Below are 20,148 nucleotides of genomic sequence, written 5' to 3'. Positions count from 1 at the left end.
TGGGAGCACTTCTGTTTCTGTTCCCAGAAGGGATGGACTGGATGAGGTAATAATCTCTTTTACTTCAGTGTTGCATGTTGCATAATTCCACAGTTACTCCACAGATCCGAATCAAGATAACTGCTGAAGGAAAGAAGGGTAAAAGAAATCAGGCGACCAGAGGGCTTTGCTTTCCCTCTGTGCACCCCAGCCTCTTTCAGCTACAGGAGGGCGTTGCGCCTGAGCGATGTGGATGGAAGAGAGGCCTATTTCTTGCTCGAAAGCATCAGGAGCTCCTGAAAGAGGCTGCAAAACCATACCTAAATTAAATGTCTTGGGTTGGAAAAACAGCTATGAAGTGCTCATCTAAGAGTACCCGTTAGTGCTGTTTTGTGGAGGAGATGATCAAGCACCAGCAGCGCTTAAGCAAAGTACCTGCATGGCCCTATGGAGCATAATCTGCAATGGAAATCAAACTTTAGGTCTTCCATGGCAAAGTCTTTCCTTCAAAGTTAAGGCAGACTTTTAGCTATTTGAGTATCTAGTTTTCTTTGTGGTTTTTATTTGTTAAAATCCCACACATTAACTCTTAAAGAACATTTTTGCCTCTACTTACCAGAAGGATTATTTAAGGAAGTACTGTGAATGCTTACTAACCTCTTCTGTTCACGCAACCACACTGTTATTTATTTTTATATGTAAAAATAACTCGTATATATATATATATGCAGGTTTTTCCCCCTACTTTAACTTGCCTTCTTAGGGTCTACAAACTATAATTTGAACTTAACTGAAACATCAGGTTAACTTGCCTTCTCTCTGCTTAGTTATTAATGTATTTTTAGTGTGATAGAAAATAAACTAAATGTGTGCTGACTGTATATATGAGCTATCATTTGGTGGTGTGATCTGTATAGATGGCCTGCCATGCTGCGTTATGCACCACGATGCTGTCTTGTGTTGTTTGAGATTGGGGTCTTAGAATGCAAATTTCTTGGGACAACAGCTAGGGTTTTTCATCCCATCTGGAATCCAGATCTATTCTGCCAATTCTTATTTTAAAGCACCACTCTCTATCACATGTACTCAGTTCCCCATTCCCAGTTCTCTAAATGTGTGGCAGTACAGAGTCCATTTGGGAAACACTTTATTTGTAAAATTTGCTTCTTGTTTCAGGTATTTAAAATGATGCTAAGTTGTATTATAATCTTTGTGCTTTTGTGTAGGTTTTCTCCTGTGTGTGTGTTTTGGGTGTTTTTTTGTTTTGTGTGTGGGTTTTTTTTATTTGTTTGGTTTTGTGTTTGTTTTGTGGGGTTTGGGTTTTTTTTCCCCGTCCAACAAACTTTCTGATTATTGATTCTTAAGTTAGCATTTAACTTTGTAATGATCGTAGAACTTGTTTTGCTACCTGTTAGGTTTGCCTTGTAATTATGTATTTTACTATATGTATTTCATAATTTCTCCACCCACCTCTGCTCTAGCATGTTAATCTTTCTTCTCTGCTGACTTCACAGAGGCTCTGCGTTTGCTAGAGCTAGACCTGTTCATTTTCTAGTTGTCATGTAGAAACTGGTGGTTTTCAGAGCCTGATGCTCCTTCAGGATCAGTTTTCTCATTCTCATTGTCCCCATGGATCTTACGGTCCACTCGATTAGTTGGGATGTCTTTTTGGAGGAGAGGCTCCATGGGCTCTTCCTGTGTGGGTGTTTCTCCTGCAAATATGCTTGTTTGTCACAATGTGTCAGGAAGACAAGAAACACATATACTCTCCTTCTCTGTGTGAAATCTTACTAGTCTTACTGCTTTCTGGATCTCAGCAACAGGGAGAAGTTCAGAGATGGAGGACGTGGTGATTGCAGGCATAGCAGGAAGGCTGCCAGAATCGGAGAACTTGCAAGAGTTTTGGGAGAACCTGCTTAATGGAGTTGATATGGTCACAGAGGATGATCGGAGGTGGAAACCAGGTGAGTGCTTATTGCTTCTCCTTTTGGAGCCCTGAGTTCTAGAGGAATTATCGTATGAAAAGAAAGGACTTGTCAGATGCGAAACCCTGCCAGAGCTTCTGAATTCACTTCTGATATATTATCAAGAAATTCAGGAACAGAACACTTCTGTGAAGCTCTCATGCAATCCATTTTATAATGTCATGTCCCATGCAGTAGGAGCTTATAAATATGTAGCTTACTTCCAAATAAAAGAACACTCTGACAGAGCAGCTAAGCAACATGAATCATGTACCTGCTGTTGATAGCTGCGGCAGTAAGACGACTCTGTCATTTTTGTGGGTTCAGAAGTAGTACAGGGACTCCAGTCCTGTGATATATGGCTTTTTACAATGTTCTTTTCTGTCTGATTGTCTTTCTGAAGTGTTTGGCACGTGTCTATCCAAGTCAAGCTAGTGATTTACAGAAGTGAAAAGTAGCTTTTGTTTTCCTTCTACCTGGTGACTGACTGGAACTACTGATTTGGACTCTGTTTATGTGCTTGGTACAAGTTGCCAAAGCAAAAATGCTTAAACTAGATAGATGTCTTTTGCTGCCATATCCAGGGGAGTCTTAAAAATGACAATTGTTTTTGTGAATACAGTGTTCTCATTTCCAAATGAGATTCAGAGAGGTGGGTAAGTAGATATTAATGCAGCACCCTGGGTATTGCAACAGGGAGGTGAGGTTTCACATGTAATCAAGAATCGGCTGTGGTCATTCTGTACTTTGTCTCAGCTGGTAGCTGCTTTAAAACTGATGTATTCTGTGACTCGGTGTTGAATTTTTCTTCTCAGGAATTTATGGACTGCCCAAGAGAAGTGGAAAGCTCAAGGACATAAGCAAATTTGATGCATCCTTTTTTGGGGTTCACCCCAAACAAGCTCATACGATGGATCCTCAACTTCGCTTGCTGTTGGAAGTTTCTTATGAAGCTATTTTGGATGGAGGTAAGCAGCTGAATGACTGAAGAGGGAGAATTGTGCTGTATTGTCTCTGTGCAGCAGGCGCAGACATGCAGCTGTGTGATGAGATTTCTAACAAGAGAAAGCCATCACAGTAGAGAGGAGGGTTAGGACAAAGCTGTTTTCTCTGGAAGTCAAACTAGGAAATCTACGCTGCCTGCCAGCAAATCTCTACCTGCCTTGTATAGTACAACCAGTACGACAGAAACACTTAAACAGTCAACAATTCTAGAGCTTTTGTATGTTCTGCTCTACCCTAATATTCCATAATAGATCCTTTTGTTAAAGGCATATTTGTAGTGCAAAAGGAAGATGACTTGATTAGAATTTTCGTCCATGGTCTAAAAGAATGGCAGATGGCCTGTCTGTTGGCCAGGTTCGTGGAAAATTTGTGGCATTTGATCTGCTTCTATAGAAGGTTTGCTCAGGAAGTGTGCTTTCAGAAATAGGAGCCTCTTTCCTCCATCGCTGCTAGTGTCTTAAGCTTTTGAGTTACCCACGGAGCCAAAAAGTTTATTCTTCATGTTAATCAGTTTCTACTTCTACTTGAGTTTGTCTACTGTAATCTACCTTCCAATATCCTCATAGGTATTAATCCGGCTGCCCTCTGTGGCACGGACACAGGTGTGTGGATTGGTGCCAGTACATCAGAAGCTGGTGAAGCCTTTAGTCAAGATCCAGAAGAGCTTTTGGGATACAGCATGACTGGCTGCCAGCGTGCTATGTTTGCCAACAGGATTTCCTACTTTTATGACTTAAAAGGTAAGTGCCCCCAAACCTGTTGATGCTGATCAGCAATTACAATTTGAGCACAACTGTACCACAGCTGCTGTAGAGGAGTGGGATGCATATGATGACGTAGACCCCTTTTGGGATGAGAAAGTAGCATGCAGCTATTGTAAGGAGGCATATGAGAAGCAGAAAATGTATTGTAACTGTGTGATAAGACTCATTGTAAGTCTTTGTAACTCAGTTGCTGCTGCTGGGCATAGTGGGCATTTATCTGAAAGATGATGATGTCAGGAGGCCTTCATAAAAAGGCCTAGGTCCTTTCCTGCCTTTAGACTGCTATTTGGTGTCAAACTATGTAGAAGACAGAGGCAAACTGACTGGAACGGTTGGCTCTTTTTGAGTAAAGTGGAAGAAGTGGGAGAGCCACCACAATGATGTAATTGAAGGCATAGACATGACTTGAACCGTGTGTGGCATTGAAGATAACAGCGGAGGGATAGGAATTGCTCTGAAGAGCAACAGAGAACAGGCATAATGGCAAGGGTAGCACCAGGAAGGGGGAGGGATTTTTATTGGTGAGACTGGGGAAATAGATGAGACCTGCCTGTGAAGCTACAACATCTCTTTTTGACAGAGACAGGGATGGAATTTTAAAAAAATACCCTTAAAGCCAAACTGTTGCAGGGGTTTTTTTTTTTTCCACCTTTCTCATCTTGGTACCTGGTTACCTGGTACTTGGTTACCTGGTAAGCAGGCAGAGATGGTGATTCTTGTCTCCCATTGTATCAGGATTACCTGTTATGTTCTGAAGCAACTCTTATTTAACATTTTTGAATATGTTTGTCTTGTGATCCCATCCTCTAGCCTTTGGAGAGCAACTCCAGGAAATAAACAGTAAAAACCAGCTTTTTTTGTTTTCCCTTTCTGTTCCCTAAGGACCAAGCATGACTGTTGACACGGCCTGCTCCTCTAGTCTTGTCGCTCTGGAAAATGCTTATAAGGCAATTTGTCATGGACAGTGCAGTGCAGCCCTAGTAGGAGGGGTCAGCCTTTTGCTGAAACCCAACACTTCTGTGCAGTTCATGAAACTGGGTTTGCTTAGTCCTGATGGTGCCTGCAAGGCTTTTGATGTTTCAGGTAAGGCATTAGTACAAAAGGTTGTCATGTTGTGTGAGAGGAACTTATTGTGGAGTCTGTGACCAGATACTCTTGTAATACAGAAAAGAGCTGGCCTTGTAGTTGTTCCTAGGTGCGCTGTTTGGAACACATCCTGGACCTGATCTGTGTTGCATGCTCCACTGAACCTGGAAGACTAACTGTGGGGAAGAAACTGTACGGTTCATTCCTCAGCCACTGGGGAGAGGAAATACCTGTCTCTTGATAGAAACTTTCTATCATCATTTGTGATGAGCAGCGAGCCTTTCTAGGACATTAATTTTTTTTTTTTTTTTTTTTTTTTAAGAAATGGATATGTCATAGTCTCAAAGTGGTCTGTTTGTAAGTGGTAGCTCAGGAATGAGATGACCTTACTGCATGGCGTTTTGCAACTGTATTCAAAGCAGAGCAGAATTGGTGACTTGTTCTTCTCTCTCTGCTCTCAGGAAATGGATATTGTCGCTCTGAAGCTGTTGTTATTGTTCTTTTGACCAAGAGATCTATGGCTAAGCGGATCTATGCCACAATAGTCAATGCTGGAGTTAACACTGATGGCTTTAAGGAGCAAGGTAGGCCTTGAGCCTCTGAAAAGTGAGATACCTACAGAACTGTTCAGTCTAGAGTCTTTGTCATCAAAAATGGGCTGTCGTGGGGTTCTTCTTTTGATGTGTGAAGGGGTTTTTTTTATTGTTTGTTTTTTTTCTTTTTCTGTTCTGGTAATGCAGAGTTCAGGACCCTATTTTGTAAACAAGTTGAAGGAGACAAGTGGTGGTTTCTACTGTACAAAGTAACAGGAGTGTCCTGTTGCTAGTTTAGCCTTCCTCAGGACATCTCTACAGTAACTTCTGCACTGATGGTAGAAATGTAGGTGGTGTTATGACTGTAAGGTTCTTTCCCTACTGCTGTCCCATTTCTCCCCCTCTCCAGTTATGGAGACACCAGGTTTCACATATTCTGCTTGATCTAGACATCTCCTAGTGTTCTGTTAACCACTATCTTCCCACACTAGTCTTAAGTAATTGCTTTAGGTCCATCTCTGGTTCTTCTGCTCTTCTTCCAAAGAGCCTGAGAGGCTTATTGTGTTTGGTGCTAAGAACATTGGTGTAAATCCTGCAAAAGTCTCTCTTTGGTTTTTTTGGACCTGGTAGTCCCAAGCAGTTGAAAGGGTGCTAAAATCAGAACAGGAAGCATCTGATAGGAGAGAGGAATTGATGGCAATTTTGGTCCTAGGTGTGACATTCCCATCTGGAGAGATGCAGCAGCAGTTGGTCAGCTCGTTGTACAGAGAATGCGGTATCGATCCTGGAGAAGCGGAGTACATTGAAGCTCATGGGACAGGCACCAAGGTCAGCATGGCCTCTCTGGGTTTGGAGTGTTTTCTTGTCCCTTATTTTCTTCCCTTGCATCACTTGCCACACTTTTCCATCAAACTATTCTTTGTTTTTCCAAAATGAACTATATTTCTCCCTTCTACGAGTTATTAGAATATGTACTGCTTCACCACTTTTGGATTTTGCCCAAAAATCTTAATCTTTCAGATTTCTCTTTTGCAGTGTGTTTTGGAAGTGCTAGCTAATAGCCATTCTGATTCTCTTCCTACTAGGCTGGAGATCCCCAGGAAGTAAATGGCATTGTAAATGTCTTCTGTAAATGCAAGAGAGAGCCACTGTTGATTGGATCAACCAAGTCAAACATGGGTCATCCAGAGCCTGCCTCTGGGCTTGCTGCACTAGCCAAGGTAATGGGTGGCTTGATAAGGAAAACAGGGAGGGGTGGAACACAACAGCGTGGGGGGTTTTAATGTTTGTTTGTTTTAAGGAAAATTGGCACTGATCAGGATAAGATGTTCACTGGTAATGAGAAGAACTTGGGTGATTCTCATTAATTATCTACTTCTTGCTTCACCTGCAAATAACTTCTGAGCAAATAGCTCAGGTGGCTATTCTGCAAGCTGGAGACAAATGCCCAGGTGGCTTTCCACTGTGTGCACACACAAGTGCGTGCATGTACGCACACACACTTTAGTTCCCCCTTCCTACTGAATTCTACAGGAGCATAACTCTGCTCAGAATAAAGGCTTTGGGATCACTTTGATTATCCTTACACTGGACCTTCCAGCAGAACTCTGCTGTAAGTCATTGGGGTTTGGGGGGTGTACAACTAGAGGGATTTACATGTTTGGAGTAGTTGGCAATGACCAAAGATAAGAGGCAGTGTGGGCTTTCAGTGCCAAAAGAGTAGCTGATCCTTCTGGCTGTTTGTCAGGGATGTATCATCTCTTTCACTTCTCTCTTGTGTTGGCAGGAGGCCAGGTGAACTCTTTGGGATGAGGCTACCAGCATGAATAACTGGTTGTCTTAGCAACCAGCTTACTAACTACTGCTGTAAGGCAGACAGTCATCTATTGGCTCTGGTTGCTAAACTGCTTAGCAGAGAGCTAGCTAACGTTCACACTCGGTTGTAAGCCTATTACTGACAGCCTTAGAGCCACACAAATTGAAGTCACGTACACTGTCACTGCTAGAATTTTAGGCTCTTTAAAGTGGTTATTGTGACCTGAATACATACAGCTTGCTGTGAATAGCCTCATCTGCAAATAAATCGTGGAGACAGCAGTGTCTGTCTGTAGAGGAAAGTTTGCTTTTTTTAGCACCTCTATCCCTCAGACTGACACCTTCTTCATAGAAGGAATGATAACTGAGTCATAAATAAACCTCTCCATCCCATACTGTGTTGTAAGTTATAAACAGTTTGTTTAGTGCAGTTCTGCTGTGATCTGTCAGGACAGGATCATAACTTTGAGGTGCTGTTTCCCTGTCTGTGTTTCTTAGAGGATGCAGAACTGCAAAGAAAAGGGCCACAATTTCTTTTTGAAGACTTCTCTGACACCATGTTTTCTCACTCTTTTTTATCGGTTTTCTCACTTAACTTTGTATCAGAACTTAACAGCTGCAGGCAAAGAGCCCATGGCACCCATCGTGCCTGCTAGAATATCTTTGCAATACTTTTATTAAGTTGTGTTAGGTCTCGTTTCCAGATCTGGCATCTTGAAAGGACCTGAAGCTTTGGAAGGATATTGGAAGCTCTGTCTCTGTTCTCAATTCTGTGAAAGTTGGGCAGCACTTGGTATTTCAAGATTTTGAAGTTAATCAAAATGGCAGATCAGGCATCCTTGAGACCAAGCCAGAAACTACACCAAGGCCACTGTCTCTTAGACAGTTACTGTCTCAGGAAGTCTGCAGTTTCTGTAAATGTTTTCTTTTGGAATTCCATAAAATGCTCTTATATGTGAGTTGTCAGTTAGGAAAATAGATCTTGAAAGTATCTGATTTCAGACCTGAAGAGAATCCTTTAACTAGGATAGGTAGGAAAGAAACTAGAGCTTGCCAAGGCCACTTCAGTTAAATTCTGGTGAGGGAGGGAAAACTCACCTGCACCTTTGAACTACTCAGCCTGTCTAATTACTTGCTGTACAGCAAAGACAAAGCTTCTTGGTGGCTCTGGTGTACGTTCACTGTACTGTAGTCTCAAACTTGTGTAGAAGCCATGGCAGACTTAAAAGTCCAAATATGTATGCTATGTAAGCAAGTTCATAGTGCATAGAATTGTAGGTGTAGGACAGTGTGCATGAAAATACTTAGGTCACTGCAACTTTAAACATTTATGCTGGTTGTTCTCCCAGGTAGGCTGCCATGTCTGATAGTCAACTTGAAAGAACAGTTCCCAAACCAGTATCTGTTTCTCTGACCACTTTGAGGTGGTGAAGGAACTGCCAAACATACAGAGCACTGAGTGTTTGCAACTGCCCTTGTAGTCTGTGATTTGCTGGACTTGTGCCACAGAGGAGTATGGGCTTGGTGTTACGGGCTGTTTGTAGAGATGCTGCTGAGAAGAGAAGGGAGCTCTTGATTTTTTTTTTTTTTTTTTTTTTTTTTTTTTTGGCACAGCTATTCTAACTCTCATGCTGTTTCTGTACTTCTGTACTTCCCTTTGGCTCTGCCAGTTCTGGCCAGTCTGCTGTTCCTTCTTTTTTTGGATCAAGAAGACAACAAATGGGTGCGAAGCAGCAAGCAAACTCCTTTACCAGTGCTTCAGCTTGGGTCTTTTGCAGCAAAGGCAGAAATGGAAGCATTCATTGTGACAAGGAAGAGCATGTGTTGGCTGTGTGTGACTGGGGAGATGTGAAGCAGAGTGTGATGAAGGGACAGGATCTGAAAGGGGAGAAAGAAGATGTGATATTCTTAGTAGCCAGGCTGCTTTTCCAGCGAGACTGCATGGCTTTCCAGTTAGAAAGGGCCTGGAAGCTAAACTTAAAACTACCACCCTCACCTTCACGGCTGACTTCCTGCATGGACTTAAAATTTGCCCAGGTGAAGTAGGTACTACCTCAGTAACATCAATAATGCTATTCTCTGAAGTCCCTTTATCCAAACATAGAGAGAGCTGCTTTAGTGTATGCTACGTGGTCATTTGTAGTAAACCAATAACAACAAAAGAATGTTTGTTACAAGAAAATGCGGAGCACAGAACACTGTTTTTTCTTCCAGGTCGTTCTCTCTCTGGAACATGGGCTGTGGGCTCCAAATCTTCATTACAATACCCCAAATCCAGATATTCCTGCCTTACAAGATGGCTCTTTGGAGGTAGTTTGTAAACCAACGCCAGTGAAAGGTGGCCTTGTCAGTATCAACTCTTTTGGCTTTGGAGGTGCTAACGCTCATGTCATTCTGAGGCCAAATGAGAACAAATGCCAGCCTCTGGAGACTTGTAACATGCCAAGACTGGTTCAAATAAGTGGCAGAACCCAGGAAGCTGTGGAAATACTAATTCAGGAGAGCAGAAAACATGGAGGATGCATCCCATTTGTAAGCCTGCTCAGTGATATCTCTGCAGTTCCTGTATCCTCCATGCCCTACAGGGGCTACACACTAGTTGGCACTGAGAGTGACATAAAAGAGGTTCAGCACGTTCAAGCATCTGATAGACCACTCTGGTACATCTGCTCAGGTAGGTGTGCAGCAATGGGTCCAGGCTTCTGCATTCCTCTGGAGATCTGGGGCTCGAGCAATTGAATTCTGTTGTTTTCCGCTCTAGCATGAGGAAATGTCTTGCAGTCCTGTGATATGTCTAGGAGACTCACGTTTCCTGTGTTTTATCTAATGCTTTCAACTTTGCTGTCTTCTGATGATAGCAAAGTCCAGGAAAATAAAAAGCAATGCCTAATTTAGAGGATGTTAGAAACTTACATTTTGCTCTTAGAACTCTTTCACTTCCAGAGCAAGTGTGTGAATGTCTACTCCTTTTATGGAGCATTACTAAAGCTCACTTTCTCCTTGCCTACCCTGCAGGCATGGGAACACAGTGGAAAGGTATGGGCCTGAGCCTTATGAAGTTGGATTTGTTTCGCCAGTCTATATTGCGCTCGGACGAGGCTTTGAAGAACACGGGCCTAAAGGTCTCAGACTTGCTTCAGCAAGCAGATGAGAACACTTTTGATGACATTGTCCATGCATTTGTTGGACTAGCTGCTATTCAGGTAAGATTCAAATGACTGGTGAAGGGGGTCGTGGACTCAATCCACACAAGCATGCTCTGCTAGTGTGTCTGTTTGGCCAGTAACACTTTATACCAATTAATGGAAGCTTGTTTTGTGTAATCAGTAAATGGCAGCTGTTAGGCTCTGATAGGAGGGAGTGTGTTGCATGCTTGACAGTTTTGGGCTCTGCCACTTGCAAGATGCTTGGACGAATATTGATCTAAACTGATTTGCGTGTCTGTGTGTGTGTATGTGGAGCAGTTTCTCCTTTTAAGAGACTAAGGAATGACCTAAGTTTTATGTAAATGTTTGTGCCAAGGAACAAGGTTCCATAGAATGCTCTCTAAAATTTGTTCTGCAAATGATCTAAATTATGCTAAATGAAGTCTCTTCTAATTCTGGGTGTCAATGTGGGATTCATTGTTTCTTAACAAACTAGAGGCAGAGTTTTTAAAGTGATCTGGAAAGCTGGTCTTGCCTCTTGCTTTGTACAGATGAGCTCTTGGCAACCTTCTGTTGTTGGAAGTAGCTTCTTAGTGGAAAGCTATGTAGTGGAGAGGCCTAAACAATACTGGAGTCGCATAATGATTCTTGGGATTCTTTTGAAATGAGGCTGGAGCTGCAGGTGGTGGGGGGGAAGCAGTGAGGCCAAGAAGAATGTCTGTACCAAAAAGCCATTTTGTAAGGTATTCACTACCGCTGTGTGCCTTTGAGGCCTGACACCTTCTTACTCTGGCATGGAATCACTAAATCCTACTTTTCCTTGCAGATTGCCCAGATTGATATGCTGAAGGCTGCAGGTCTGCAACCTGATGGGATTGTGGGCCACTCAGTGGGAGAAGTAGCTTGTGGCTATGCCGATAATTCCTTAAGTCATGAAGAAGCCCTTCTTGCCGCTTATTGGCGGGGACGATGCATTAAAGAGGCCACGTTGCCCCCAGGAGGAATGGCTGCTGTTGGTAGGTATACCCTTACCAAAAGAGGAAAGGAACAGGAAAGTACCTCTGATCTCCGTTGTATGGCATTGGGATAAAATTGGGCTCTGAAATGTGTTGGTGGAGACAATCATGTCTGTAAAATTTTGACTACTGTTGCCTCTTCTTTTTCTTCTGATGTAGAATAGGTTATTAAATATTGAAGTTGATATAATGGTAGTAATCTCTGACCTGGAATACAGCAGCATTTTGGTGATTCATCCAAAACTAAGTGGAAATGGAGAGATTTATTGACAGGTGACCAATGACAGAGGCGTGATAAATAATCTCCTTGAAAAGAGAGGTGAAAATCTAAGGCACTGGGGTTTTTGTCTCTTGAGATATGTATATATATATGTGTGTGTGTGTATATACACATATGTATTTAAATTATTGAAAAAAATATATAGAGAGAGATTTCTGACTGTCTGCAAGAGTAATGAGACATGAAACCAGTAAGCCACTATTATGTAATGGGCAACTGGGTAGTGGAACTTAATGCCATTAGAACGCACTTGGGCCTAATAGCACTTGGGAAGAAACTTTCTCCTGAGCTTTGCTCAGTGTTTCTGTAAGTCATATCGTTTTGTCCACTATTGGGTGAAATTTTGAGCTTTGGACCCAGCAGTTTGCCTTCATGGTGTGGCTTCATGGTGACTTAATGTTTAAAAATATAATTAGTAGCATTGTTATTCTTCTGTTTCTTAGTATTGGACGTAGTGGTCAATTAAAAACTGAAACACTTAAAAGCTGTCTCAGGTCTAATGCAGTATGTTTGACTAAATCACTTGTTATAATCCTAGACTTCTTACCTTAAGTAGTGCTACAAAGGACTACCTACCTAATTTAGCTTTCTTTTCCTTGATATTAAATACATGACACTTACCACAGAACTTATCTTGGAGTGCTGCATATAATATGTTTTTCATAATCTGATGCGGAGTTCAAGTTCTTCCTGTGATTTGTATCAATGTAATACATGACCAGATGCTGCATGTGTTAAGCTAGTTTAAGCCACTAGAGTTGTTGATTTCTATGGATATTTTGTGGTGCTCTGCTTCTGTGAGTCAAGCTCACGTGTTCTCTCTCTCCTGTTCAAGCTCAGATTGCTAAGGGCAAGATGAGACAAAACAACCAATTCTGTAGCTTCTTTGAAAGTGTGTGGGTTCCTCCCCACCCCATCCCTTAATGGGATGGTACAAAGATTCAGTCCTCTGTTCTTGTGCTCAATATCACAGTGATAAATGTCATGTTAAAGCTGTGAGATAAATATCCTTAGCTTTTGCAGAATCACTTTTGGGGAAAGGGAGCATGTCTCTCTCTTTCTCTTAAGAATCCTTCCCAGTTTTGCAAAATGCTGAATTAAGCAACAGTGATTGTGCGGTTAAGATCGCCTCCTCTTATGAGGCTCACTGCTAGAAACACTTGTGTTGTCCTGAGGTCTTCCTTCTGCAGGTCTGACATGGGAGGAATGTAAGCGACTCTGTCCTCCAAATGTGGTACCAGCCTGTCACAACTCTGAAGATACTGTCACTGTTTCGGGGCCTCGGGTGAGCAATGAATTGATACTGTGCATACCGGAGTTGTGGCAGGGACCCGTGAAGTTCTGGTTTGAAGAAAGCGTGAAGCTGAGTTAAAGTTCAGCTGCTTGCAAAGGGGAGCTGGATTAAAGTGGTGGGAGGCAACATGATGCTTTATACAATCTTAAACACTCAAATGTTCTGTGAGAGAAAGTGATATTAGTGCCTCAGTAAGCTAGTAATAAAAGATCTCTTATGCTGAATAGTCTTAAAGCCATGGGCGTAATGAGTGATAAATTATAAGACTGAGAAGAGCAATAACCTTATCCCAGATACGGCTCCCCTTAAGTGGCAAGTGATGAAGGGCATGGGGGAGTACAGTAATTCATACATATCCCACATACATTGTGAGCTTTTATTTTTAGTTCACTTATATTCCTTTTCTTAGGACTCTGTGAATGAGTTCGTAGCCAAAATGAAAAAGGATGGTGTGTTCGCAAAGGAGGTCCGCAGTGCTGGAGTTGCATTTCATTCCTATTACATGGCATCTATTGCACCAGTGCTGCTCAGTGCCCTGAAAAAGGTAATATTGCCAAACTGTGGCTCGCATGGCTTATGCTTGGGCACCTGGATTTGAGTATAGGTGATGTTGAGCTTAAGGGGGTTCCTTTCTTTAGGAGGAGAAGGAAATCTCCTGAACAGCATGTAGACCTCTGTGAGACCTAAGGTTTGAAGTCCTGTGGCCTCAAGCGGAAGGATGTCCTGAGCAATCAAGCTGAGAAAAATGGCCTGCGAAAAGGAGGGGCTGCTTGCTTTTGCCTTAGTCATCTGTGACATGTAACTCTTTCTCCTGTCCCTCTTCCTTGTCTGTCTGTAGGTCATTCCACACCCTAAACCTCGTTCAGCACGATGGATCAGTACATCTATCCCTGAATCTCAGTGGCAGAGTGATCTGGCTAGGAATTCCTCTGCAGAGTATCATGTGAACAACCTAGTGAGTCCAGTGCTGTTCCATGAAGGTCTGAAGCATATTCCAGAGAACGCTGTTGTAGTAGAGATTGCTCCGCATGCCCTTTTACAGGTATTGTATTTGATTGTGTCAGTATGGTACCACATTGATATGCTGCTGCAGGAAGGAGACTGAGGGTCTGAGGACTGCTTCCCCCCACCCCCAGTTCCAAGAACACTTTCTCCCTCCAGTACTTCTGAGTGTTGTCTCCCAGTCTTAACATTTTCTTGATGGGTTCTCTGTGTGGGTTTTGATGTGATTATTCTTCTTTTGTTTGGTTTGGATTTTTTGGGGGGTGTTGTGTCTGTTAATATTTAATTAAAAAAAAAAAAAAAAAAATCCCAACACACAACCACTTCCCCGCCCAGACATTCACATTGTTGCCTTTATTCATTGCCATGCATTTCAGATAGCTGATAATCAGCTCTCTGAACTGTGCAAGGAGTAGGGAAAGCATTTCGTTGTTTGGATCTAATGGAGATGGTGTGCAAAAATTGGGGTGGGAGGAGAAATTCAAGAATAACAGGCCTTCTCTGTGGAAAATCTGTTATCACCATCTGTACACTTAATTTGGTTTGAGGTTCTTGTCTTTAGAAGGTGGTGGCTGGCAGTGGTGTTTTCCCTTCTTCTCCTAGACCAAGTAGTCTGAGACGGCAGGAGCTTTCTCTCTTCATAAACTCCTTTCCCCTAATGATCAGATCATTATTCCTTTCTCCCCACCACGTCAGGTCTTTGTGGAATTAGCTCCATAGCAGAGAATGCAGAACATGAGGTACATTAGGACGCACTTGCTCCACAAGATCAGTGCTGTGGTCTTGTGTCTGTCCCTTAAGTCTCAAGGATTGATCTTTTTTATTTGGTCTGTGGTACACAAGAGGAGAAGAGTCTTAAGAAGAATCATAGTTACTTGTGAATTGAGTTTAATAGCTATACAGTGCTTCTGAGTTCCCATCCAGTGTATATTTATTATGTCATATAGTCTTATTTATGCTTTGAAAGTGACTTGAAGAGAGAATCAGAGCAGAGCTTTTAAATTAGGCAGGTATTTTTCTCTATAAAACGATTTTGCACTTTATGTTAAAATCATTGTGCAATTCTGGACTCTAATGCAAATGACTAAAGATTTCTTCAGCTGGGCTTGAAAGTGTTCTGGTTTTCTCTTCCCCTCCCTTCCTTCTCTCATTTAAAGACCATGGGAATTGGGACCATCAAATTGAAGAGAAGATACAAGTTGGGGCAGATGTGCGTTTTTTGATTTAATAGCTGTCGCTTGGAAAATGCTCTACGATGCTTCAGACCAAAAAGGGCTGCTCCTGGGAGTAAGGGCCTAAGCTGTGTGTGGGGTGTGTGTGTGCACGAGTGGGAGGCTTGCGAGGGTGATCTTGCAAGTTCTTGAAGTGCAGCTTTTGATTCCGCTTGACAGTCTGCTTGGAAAGGGAGATTTGTGTTTTGGCAGAATTAATGAATATTATGTAGGTTGTGCTTTACCAGATGTGCAACTTCGTGGGTTCCTGGAAGGGTATTGTGCCGCTCTTCCTCTTACCTGTTAAACCGGTGTACAGTCTAGCACCTAGCACAGAACTCTTGGCACAGAAACAGAAGTGGTTTGAGATCTATAGAGAAAAATTCAGAGACAAAGTAGTAAATAATGCCTTCCACCAATGATTTATGGACTCTACTTGACCAGGCTATCTTGAAGAGAACTTTGAAACCAACTTGCACCATTCTACCTTTGATGAAGAAAGACCACAAAAATAATTTGGAGTTCTTCCTAACACAGACTGGAAAGATTCATTTAACTGGGTAAGGCGACTAAGGGAGGAGGGTGACTGGGGTATCAGTTAGGAGAGAATTCAAGTCTCTTCTCTAGCATGCATATCTTCACAAGGATTGAAATACTCCCTCAACAAACCTGGAAAAAAATGGGGTTTACATCTGTGCTTTACATATTTAACATGCTCACTTAGGAAATGTTGCCTTGAGTTAGAGACTGCTTGGGCTGAGAAGGTGCCTTTTTAAAGAGGAGGAGTCCCATTCTGGAGGCCTAGGAACTTGGAACTAGCTCTTGGAAATAAACTTTGCATCTTGTAGACTGTTAGAATTACAAATTTGGCTGCAGTAAGTGTTCATGGTACTCCTGGAGAAATCTCAGACATGGAGCCCAAGACCAATTACTGTCTGACCTCTAAGTATTACGATCCATTTTTTTTTTCCTCACCCTTCCTGCCCCCGCCCCCCCCCCCCCCCCCCCCCCGACAGCGTCTTGATCCTTTTTGTCTTCCTAGGATAAATGTTCTTGGAAATAACTTGTTCCCACGTGTGGAATACCCTGTCCCAGTGGGAACACCCCTTATTTCTCCATACGTCAAATGGGACCACAGCCAGGACTGGGATGTTCCAAAAGCTGAAGACTTTCTATCAGGTTCCAAAGGCTCTGCATCTGCTTCAGTCTACAATATTGGTGTGTTTGCCTGTTTGGGGTTTTTTGTTTATTTGACTCTTTCCTACTTTACCTCTGCATTTGTTTTGTAAAACTAGAAAAGGATATTCAAAGCAGCATCCTTGAAGCCATCTTCTGAAGCTTAATGTTTGGTTTGGTTTGGATTGAAAAAGACTGGATCTGCTTCTGAAATGGGATGAAAGAATATGAACAGAGCAGGAAACTGTCTTGATTCAGACTCACAGTAGTTTTAAGAGCTGCATGTTGCCAGGCAGGATAGTTGGGGAAACCACTAGAACCTCTTATAGACATTGAGGGGAAAAGACCTCTTTAGTGGAGGGTTTGTATTATTTTTATTCTGCTCTCTTATTCTTTGACAGATGTGAGTCCTGACTCTCCTGACCACTACTTGGTTGGTCACTGCATTGATGGCAGAATCCTGTACCCAGCAACTGGGTACCTAGTACTGGCTTGGCGAACTCTGGCACGGTCTCTTGGCATGCCTATGGAGCAAACGGCTGTTACGTTTGAGGAAGTCACAATTCATCAGGCAACTATCCTTCCCAAAAAGGGTGAGTGAGGAGTGCTGGTACAACTGCAAAACTGTGTAATGAAGATGAAGGGAGTGGGAGGAAAGAAATGCAAGGGGGAAGTGAGAAGGAACACAGGAGAAAGAATATAGAGGAGTGCAACATGACCGAACAAAGAAGTGAATTCATACAGTCAAGTAGCACATGTTATGGTCATCTTTATTCCATGTTGTGCGCAGTGAGTCTGGAGATGGTGAAAGAGAAAGATCTGCTCGAGGATGGTATGACCTCACAGTCCTGTTTTCCTCAATGTTTCTTGCAGGATCAGTACAGCTGGAAGTAAGACTCATGCCTGCTTCCCACTGCTTTGAGGTGTCAGGGAACGGGAATCTGGCTGTGAGTGGTAAGTGAAGGAAGCGTAAGTGTATGCACTGTCCTACTAAAATCCATTATTTATGGACACTGATGATTCTTATTCTTGTCACTGTGCCCATCAGGGAAGATTTCCCTCCTAGAAAACGCTGCTCTGAAGAACTTTCATAACCACTCAGTTGACTTTCAGACTCAAGTAGACATGAGCTCAAAGTTCAACCTCTTGAAAGAAGACATTTACCAAGACCTGCATCTACGTGGATATAATTATGGACCAACTTTCCAGGGCGTTTTGGAATGCAACAGTGAAGGTGAATTTACTTCCTGTAGAAGAATGATGAGCATGGTTATTGTAATGATGAATATTTGATCTTTTAATTTCATTTGTATTAACGGTCCACCTGACTGTGCTTTGTGCTGTACCTGTAATTTGTGTGGTAATGGAGAACAACCAAGTGTTCTGACAGAGCATTGTGAAAGCTGTTATCTCCAATGTAGAACTGACTATTGGAGTTTAAGGGGAAGCTGGGTACATACAGCAGACTTTGCATTTGATAAGCAGTGACTTCTGGCATCTGCTGAATGACAAAATCAGTGAGGCTTCCCCTTCCTCTTCTGCAGCAAGCACAGGGAAAGTTCTGTGGAATGGGAACTGGGTGACCTTCCTTGACACCCTGCTACACATCATAATCTTACCTGAGACTGGGCGCAGTCTACGCTTACCCACCAGGATTCGCTCAGTGTGTATTGACCCAGTGTTGCATCAAGAGCAGGTGTGCCAATACCAGGACAATGTAGAAGGTAATGTCTCTCATGCTTGGGCTTTTGCTAGTTGCTTTGACTGCTCTGTGGATGAATGTATGACATCCTAAGAAGTAGGATGGACTTTGGGGGGCCCTCTTAGTCTCCAAGCTGTTCTGCAGCTTCTGTAACAGAAGGTGCTGTTCTGCAGCTTCTGTAACAGAAGGTGCTGTTCTGCAGCTTCTGTAACAGAAGGTGCTGTTCTGCAGCTTCTGTAACAGAAGGTGCTGTTCTGCAGCTTCTGTAACAGTCTGACATAGGACTGTTCATCTGGTCACCTTGAATAAAATACTTGTAGTGTTTGATACAAACTTACATTTCTTTTCTGTCTTTCAGCTTTTGATGTTGTTGTGGACCGCTGTCTTGATAGCCTTAAAGCAGGAGGTGTTCAGATCAGTGGTCTTCATGCTTCTGTGGCACCACGACGACAACAGGAACAGATCCCTCCCACCCTGGAGAAATTCTGCTTTGTGCCCTATACTGAGAGTAACTGTTTGTCTTCCAGTGTCCATCTTCATGCTTATCTGGAGCACTGCAAAGGTAGAGTGGGATTGGTTTCTTGTCACACTAGGGGAATCTTCCAGCCTGACAGAAATATCTGAGAGAAGCTGCTCATGCTACTTCAGAACATCCAAGAAATAAAGAGTTGGTCTCTGTAGAAGACTTCAGTAGGAGTCATATGTCTGTACGCTTGCTAGAAGCTAAAAGCTGCTTCTGCCTGAAGTGTGGGTAGGAGTAAAACCGTGGGGAGGGGCATCTACGCTTCTGTAACAGTCAATGCAGTGTCAGATGGCATAACCCCCCCTGCAAGCAGAGAGGAACAAATCATCTTCTTTAAGGAGAAATCCAGCCTAGCTGCTTCAAACACTGACAGGAGATCCTACTTCCTCAAGTCTTCAGCTTTCTTGTTTTGTTTTTCCCTGTGAACTGCCAAGATGGGTAAGCTGATGTGTCTGTTCCCATTTGGTTGTGGGCACAAGGGCATATCCAAGGAAGGAAAGTGGTTTAGTGAGGCATGCCAAAAAAAGTTTGTGTTTGCTGCAAGAATAGAATAGGAGCATCTTAGTCTATTGTGAAACTGGTGGCCTAGTACAGTGCTCTTGGGATGGGGAGACATCCACTCAGCTCATCACTTTAAGTGCCCTTTCATCAAAGGGAAAAAATTACTATTTTTTTGAAGTTTTTACTCTAGTGATGAATTTTGCTATATCTTGAGACAGCAATTTTGTCATTCTGTATTGGTAAAGTGTCTTCACACTCATCCATTGATTTGGCAATAGATTTTAAAGATTTCTCTTTTTTTCTGCAGTGTCCAAATAGTGTCCCCAAAGTTTTTTACATATGCTGTAGTGGGATTTTTATTTTTCATAATGCTGTTTCTGATATCAGTCAGGATGAGCTATTTTCCATCTGGTTATAAAGCAAAAAAGTATTTTAGTATCTGTGGAAACTTAGATTTGCCTCCACAACTCCCTAAATCAGTCAGAGGGTTTCTGTTAGTTGCCCTCTTTCAGTCGGAGTCTTGCCACAGTAGCGTTGGTGTTTTGAACTGTTGCCACAAAGCCTACTTGTTTGGGGGCTGCAACTACTGCACAATACGTAATCATGTGAATGTACAGGACCACGCACTCTATCTTTGTGGCTAGGCTAATGATAAAAGATGCTGTAAATTGTGGTGCTGATCAGCTGGTATAGCAAATGGGGGCAAAGAGGAGAAGAAAAATCTTTGGAAAATCTGACTTTTCCTTTCATTTCCCCTTCTATTCCATAGATCTGATCCAGAGCTTACAGGCTAAGGTGGCAGTGCATGGGATCAAATTAGTCATCCCTGGACTAGAAACTGCAGTGGCTGCTGCAGAGTCTTCATCCATACAGAAAGGCCTTCAGCATATCCTTGCTGAAATCTGCCATCTGGAACTGAATGGAAACCTCCATTCTGAGCTGGAACAGATTGTGACTCAAGAGAAAATGCACCTCCAGAATGACCCTCTTCTCAATGGATTACTGGATTCTTCAGAGTTGAAGACTTGCCTGGATGTGGCATTGGAGAACATGACCAGTCACAGGATGAAGATAGTAGAGGTTAGCTGGAAGCCCGGGATGGGGCAATAGCTAGTGTTTCCAGGCCTTCCAGTAATCTGATCGCATACTTC

General features: G+C 42.6%; 1 protein-coding gene across 1 annotated transcript in view; it reads left to right on the top strand.

Annotated features, from left to right (window-relative positions):
* Positions 1–20,148, top strand: part of FASN (fatty acid synthase) — a 51,772-nt gene that overhangs the window by 4,580 nt on the left and 27,044 nt on the right. The window contains exons 2-22 of the mRNA XM_075519180.1: positions 1,797–1,943; positions 2,759–2,911; positions 3,515–3,688; positions 4,595–4,795; positions 5,260–5,382; positions 6,044–6,159; positions 6,417–6,551; positions 9,361–9,820; positions 10,162–10,349; positions 11,119–11,308; positions 12,779–12,873; positions 13,292–13,426; positions 13,721–13,924; positions 15,540–15,655; positions 16,138–16,313; positions 16,673–16,864; positions 17,145–17,225; positions 17,320–17,505; positions 17,816–17,995; positions 18,332–18,535; positions 19,767–20,077. Of these exons, the coding sequence (XP_075375295.1) occupies positions 1,817–1,943; positions 2,759–2,911; positions 3,515–3,688; positions 4,595–4,795; positions 5,260–5,382; positions 6,044–6,159; positions 6,417–6,551; positions 9,361–9,820; positions 10,162–10,349; positions 11,119–11,308; positions 12,779–12,873; positions 13,292–13,426; positions 13,721–13,924; positions 15,540–15,655; positions 16,138–16,313; positions 16,673–16,864; positions 17,145–17,225; positions 17,320–17,505; positions 17,816–17,995; positions 18,332–18,535; positions 19,767–20,077 (3,747 nt within the window). The 5' untranslated portion in view covers positions 1,797–1,816. The remainder of the gene's footprint in view (positions 1–1,796; positions 1,944–2,758; positions 2,912–3,514; positions 3,689–4,594; positions 4,796–5,259; positions 5,383–6,043; positions 6,160–6,416; positions 6,552–9,360; positions 9,821–10,161; positions 10,350–11,118; positions 11,309–12,778; positions 12,874–13,291; positions 13,427–13,720; positions 13,925–15,539; positions 15,656–16,137; positions 16,314–16,672; positions 16,865–17,144; positions 17,226–17,319; positions 17,506–17,815; positions 17,996–18,331; positions 18,536–19,766; positions 20,078–20,148) is intronic.

Source organism: Mycteria americana, chromosome 16 (genome assembly GCF_035582795.1).
Source record: "Mycteria americana isolate JAX WOST 10 ecotype Jacksonville Zoo and Gardens chromosome 16, USCA_MyAme_1.0, whole genome shotgun sequence".
NCBI lineage: Eukaryota > Metazoa > Chordata > Aves > Ciconiiformes > Ciconiidae > Mycteria > Mycteria americana.
This window is presented reverse-complemented; position numbering and strand designations above follow the sequence as displayed.